The sequence below is a fragment of the Mesoplodon mirus genome (assembly GCF_964341445.2).
Source record: "Mesoplodon mirus genome assembly, chromosome: 3".
NCBI lineage: Eukaryota > Metazoa > Chordata > Mammalia > Artiodactyla > Ziphiidae > Mesoplodon > Mesoplodon mirus.
The window spans coordinates 118106717-118112446 of NC_138978.1; the positions used below are offsets into that span (position 1 = coordinate 118106717).

Below are 5730 nucleotides of genomic sequence, written 5' to 3' on the forward strand. Positions count from 1 at the left end.
CCACTTAGCTTTGCACCAAATAAACCAAAATACAAACCCACCTCTGCCCCAATATAAAGCTTCTCTTCTCACTTTTCCTCATATCAGTCATACCTGGGCTCCAGCAAGTTACCTCACCTTTTAAAAATGTCGTCATACACTCTGCCCTCCTGGCCTGTCCCTCCTGCTGAGGAGGGGGCAGGGGAGCAGCCGCTGGTGCATCTGCCAGAGCCCAAGGCTGTGCCCTGGCTGCTGCGACTGGGGTGTCCTAGGCTGCTTAGGCTGTGAGAACGAATGCCATAGGCTGGATGGCTTAAACAACAGACATTTATTCTCCCAGTTCTAGAGGCTGGACCTCTGGGATCAGGCTGCCAACGATGGTTGGGGGCCTGGGGAGGGCTCTCTTCCTGGCTTGTAGACTTGCTGTGTGCTCATGGAGAGAGAAAGAAATCTCTCTCTATTCTTCTTCTTATAAGAGCACTAATCTCATCACGAGGGTCCCACCCTCATGACCTAATCTAATTACCTTCCAAAGGCCCCATCTCCAAATACCATCACACGGGGGGTTAGGGCTTCAACAAGTGAATTTGGGAGGGCACACAAACATTCAGCCCATAACATACGGGTATTCTGACATCTTGACAAAATGGACCTCTTGACCTCTGGACTAAAGGGACACCCCATCTATCCCAGACCTGACTCAGCGCCAAACAGGGTTTGGTGGGCAGGGAGGTCCCCAGTGACTTCTGCCCATTCAGACTGAATGCACTTTTCACCAGGGAATAGTGACCCAACACTTGCCCCCTAGGGAGATTATTCCTGTCCTCAGAGACCACACTCCCTCCTGTTTCCCTCTGGACCATTTATAGGGAATCAAATCAATAGCCTATTGATTTCCATACATTCATCCTTGTAAGAGATATTTCTGAAACACCTACTGCATGCCAGGCACAGTGCTGTTGCTAGAGACCCAGCGCCTACTCTCACACACCCCCATCCATTGAGGAGACGGACATAGAACAAATAAGCGCATTAGTGGATACAAAATCACAGCAGGAGAGAAGAGCACAGAAGGAGAGCAGCTTAGTCCCAGGGGAACACTTCACAAAGAACCTGGACTAGGCCAGCATGGGGAGGGAGCCTGGCCCAAGAAGTCTTACCTCCCCTTATCCTGTGCTGGACAGAGCTCATGCTCTCCCCCTCGTCCTGTCTCTCTTCTTCCCACACCCTTTCAAAGTTCAGCCCCAAGTTTCATGGCCCATACAGGAAACATAAGTGAAATCAATCATCTCACTCCCTTGCTCAAAATCCCCTGTGGCTCCTTAGCACACCTGGCGCAAAGTCCAAGGTCTTCCCCACAGGCTGTAAGCCCCTGCTCCCTGCTCCCTGTTTCCTGCAGGCTCTGTTCTCCCACCAGCCCCACCTCAGATCTGCACCCATCACTGTGCTGGTCTTTGAGCAGGTCAGACACATGCCCATCTCAGGGCCTCAGCCTCTCTCTGCAGGAACTCTTTACCCACAGACATCCGCAAGCTGCTGTCTTTCCTTTCTTTTAGATTTCTGTTCAAACACATCCCTCAATTATCATATTTAAACCAGTATCCCTGTCCTTCCCTCTGCCCCTTATTTCCTTGCTTTAGCTTTCTTCATATCACTTATCATTACCTACCAGTGTACTATATGATATATCTTTATGCTAATACCTAGTGGTTTGTCTGTTGGTTCATTTTCTATCCCCTCCCCAATAGAATGCAAGCCCCAAGAGGACAGGGACTTCACGTCTTTGGTCTCTGGCTATTATAGATGCTCAGTAAATATTTGTTAAATAAATGAATAAATAAACAAATAGGGGACATTTAATAAATTATTGGTGAACAAATGAACAGAGCAGGGGTTCTCAGAGGTCTAAATGGGGACTGTCGGAACAGCAGGGGTGAGGAAGAATCAAGTTTTGTGAAAGAAAAAAGTACACAGACACTGTTAAGAACAGTTCAAGGGTACTTTTATTAACTTTCGCTTCCTTCAGGCAAGGCAAACTTCAGTGAGGAGAAGGGAAAGTCTTCTTGGGGACATTACTGGGAAGAGCCCATCAGAGCTTCTACTCTTGGTGGATAGCCTCATGTGCAGTCTTCAGCACCCTGGACACCAGGACTACGAATTCCTCAAAGGTGACCTGTGCATCTTTATCAGCATCCAGCTCTTGGAATACTTTGTCAATGGAAGGTTGGTCTTTGGTGTTCTTGGAGAAGGGAAAGCAGGGACAGTGAGCTCCCCTTTTTCCAGGCCTCGAATCCCTCAGAACTCAGCTTGGGGAAGCCTGGGAACACTAACTCATTAGCCAAAACTATGTGGGAGAATCCAATGTGAGAAAACAGAAGACAGAGAGAAGCAGCTGTCTTGGGCCATCCTAGAATCAAGTCTTAACTGGGAAGATGCTGTGTACCTCAGCAATCCAATCCCGCCCTGCCCTGCCTCTCTCCACTTTACAAAGACAGAAAGGAGCAGAGTTTAAGGTGATGGTGGGAGTTACTCAGAGACGGAGGCAGAGCCCCTGTCCCACAGCTGGTGGGGGGGGTGGGGGGAGACATCCTTGGAAGCTCAAACTGGGACGAACCCACCCCTTGTCCCACCATCATCCTTCAGGCCTTGCCACTGCCCTCAGTGCAAGGAGTAGGGCAACTTTGCCAAGAAAGGGGCATCACGTACCTTGAGGGCATTTGGAAGTTCCTTTGTGATCAGCTTCTTCAGCTCATACTTGTTGAGGGTGTCATAATGCCCCTGCCGAATGGAGTATTGGTGGAAGATGTTGATGATTCCCTCCAGGTGGTCTTCCAGTTTCGTCATCTCCCTAACTTCACATTCACCTTCAAAGAGACAAGGGAGGTCTTATCAAGGAGCAGTTCCTCCCCCACCCCACAGCACTTCCACTCTCTCCTCTCTTTCCATATCAAAGGTTTAGACAAGGGATGACTACCCCTGGGTCTGCTCTGCGTTCTCTCTGCTCTGTGTTTGATCCACGGTGAACGTTCTCATTTGCGGATAGGATGGGGGGAGAAGGACATAGAATACCGCCTAAAGTCTAAAAGAATCAGCCTTAACTGTCACGGTGTTCCATGTCCCCCCGTCTCCTGGGGACTATAGTTCAGAGGGTGTTAATCACTCAAGCTCACCTGAGAAGGATGCTGTGGTTGGCCAGGCTGTTCCCTTTCCCCCAAATGTTGGTACTTTAGGGCCCTTACAGATGTCAGCCACCCCACCCACCTTGGCCATCCCCAAGTCCTGAGACTGGGTCTTCCTAGCAGAGCAAGAGCTGGCATCCTTGGGCCCAAAATGCAGTCAGCCCAGAGCAGGTCCAGCAGGCAGGGGGTTGTAGCTTCCAACAGCCTGTCAAGTGGCCCCCTGAAGGCCCAGCCAAGGAAAGGACACTTACCCCCTCAATGCACAGAAGTGTGGAGGCAGCAACACTGGTGAGGAGCCCTGAGCCAGGGAGGTTTTTATAAGGCAGGTGTCACCTTTGACCTCGAGTGAAGAAACTTCTCTCATTCACCATGGGGCACGTTTCTCTGTTACCCAAGAGACGCTTCAAACATGCGGCACTGACTGCAAAACGGGCAGCTCAGATTGCAAGAGAACAAGTTTCACTGCAGGCATGGCTCTTACCCGGAAAAGGAAGAGCTGGGGAGAGGTATTTGCTGAGTGTCTATACAACAAAAGTGAGAGTGATAATAAAAACAATCAAAGAAAAAAAAAAACAATCAAAGTAGACATGTAATCTGGGAACAGAAAAAGGACATTGGTTTAAAACTAAAGAAATCTGAATATAAAGTATGGAACTTAGTTGATAATAACATGTCAAGAGCAGTTGATTAATTGTAACAAATGTACAAATGTACCACACTATGTAAGATGTTAATAATAGGGGAGACTGTGTGCAGAAATACTGGAACTCTCTATATTATTTTCTCAATTTTTCCATAGATCTAAAAGTGTTCTGAACTAAAGTCTAAGTGTTTGTTTGTTTGTTTGGCCGTGCAGTGCAGCTTGCGGGATCTTAGTTTCCTGACCAGGGATTGAACCCAGTCCACAGCAGTGAAAGCACCTAGTTCTACCCACTGGACCACCAGGGAATTCCCTAAGTGTTTTTAAAAGTGACCATGTATTGAGCACTCACATCATGCCAGACACTGCCTTACACAAACCCTCACCTAATTCTCCAAACAGCCTTCACCCCAACAGCGCTAACGGTTTCCCCATTTTGCAGATGAAGAAAATGAGTTTGGAGAGGTTAAGGAATTTTTCTAAGTGCCAAATCCAAAACTGTCTACTTTCAAAACCTTTGCCATTTTCTAATTTTTCCCTAAAATGAGAATAGTTTTTTGTTATCAAAATAATACATGCTTGGGGCTTCCCTGGTGGCACACTGGTTAAGAATCCGCCTGCCAATGCAGGGGACACGAGTTCGAGCCCTGGTCCAGGAAGATCCCACATGCCGTGGAGCAACGAAGCCCGTGCTCCACAACTACTGAGCCTGCGCTCTAGAGCCCGCAAGCCACAACTTTTGAGCCCACGTGCCACAACTACTGAAGCCCGTGTGCCTAGGGCCCATGCTCCACAACAAGAGAAGCCACCACAATGAGAAGCCCGCACACCGCAATGAAGAGTAGCCCCCGCTGGCCGCAACTAGAGAAAGCCCGCACGCAGCAACAAAGACCCAACATGGCCATAAATAAAATAAACAAATAAATTTATTTTTAAAATAATAATAATAATACATGCTCATACTTTTTGTAAAAAACCTAATTTTTGGTAAATGACACAATCTTATATCAGACCCTGACCTTTTTCTTCCAGTTTGTGTCCTAATGCCATAAATTCTTGATTAGCCTTTTTAAAAATTCTTTCTTCCATGCTCCCCCACACCCCCCAACTCACTGTGTGAGACTCGGGGACAGAGCAGCACAAATTCCGTGGCTGCTCTCCCAGAGTTTGGAATCTAATGGGTTCAGACACCTTCCTGAATCGTAGGAAGAGTTCACCACACGTGATGGGGGTGGGGGGTTGCTGGGCCCTAGTCAGGCCGAGACTAGCGACCTGGATTCCACACTGGCAGGGGAACTTGGGAGAACTAGGGTTGCCTGGTAGGCCACAGTGGGAAGGGTGCCAGGGACCAGCCTGTGCCCTTGGGCAAGACTTTGACCTCTATGAGCCTGTTTCTTCAGTTGTGTGGTCACCTCACTGGACTCCTTTAGTTCCCAGATTTGTTATGAGGCTCAGCTGACAGAATATATGAGAAAAACCTTAAAAACAGTAAAGTGCCATCTTTAAGTTGGTTTTTCTTTTGCCCTTACCCACCCAGCATGGATGTGGATCATTTAGCCCAGCCAACATGAACATGAGCCCAGAGCCAGCCCTCCGGGGCCTGGCCACTGGATACTGGGGGTCTCCTAGCAGAACAAAGAGACCTGCCTCTTCTGTGTCTTGAAGAGCGTCCACTGGTAGAGGAGGCTACACTCCAGCTTTCCCTCTGAGCACCAGCCCCTACACCTGTGTCCGTCCAGAAAGGACTTCCAGAAGTCAAGGGAGTTCACACAGAAGGCTCCTGACACAGTTCCTGGCACAGGGAATAGTATCACTTGCCTTACCTTCCTCCTTCCTCCCACCTGACCTCACTGAAATGGTAGGATTGGGCCCAACGGGCAAGGCCAAGCCCAAGTGATGTTCCCTCTTGCTGCTGGCCTTGGTGCTCCCAAG

At 48.7% G+C, this 5730-nt stretch overlaps 1 protein-coding gene across 1 annotated transcript; it reads right to left on the reverse strand.

The window, feature by feature from the left end:
- Positions 1–1964: 1964 nt before the first annotated feature.
- On the reverse strand, positions 1965–3491 carry LOC309799630 (protein S100-A12-like). The gene is made up of 3 exons (XM_082612974.1): positions 3410–3491; positions 2686–2843; positions 1965–2218 (listed from the first exon to the last, which is right to left on the reverse strand). Exons 2-3 carry the CDS (start codon positions 2821–2823, stop codon positions 2078–2080), a joined length of 279 nt encoding a protein of 92 aa, XP_082469100.1. The 5' UTR covers positions 2824–2843; positions 3410–3491; the 3' UTR covers positions 1965–2077.
- Between the last annotated feature and the right edge of the window lie 2239 nt (positions 3492–5730).

What these genes read in the sequence shown, in the direction of transcription:
- LOC309799630 (XM_082612974.1), bottom strand. Translation starts at nt 2,823, where the DNA reads ATGACGAAACTGGAAGACCACCTGGAGGGAATCATCAACATCTTCCAC. An exon ending in AACTTCCAAATGCCCTCAAG is followed by an intron (nt 2,219 to 2,685) that starts GTACGTGATGCC and finishes CCCTTCTCCAAG; the next exon opens with AACACCAAAGACCAACCTTC.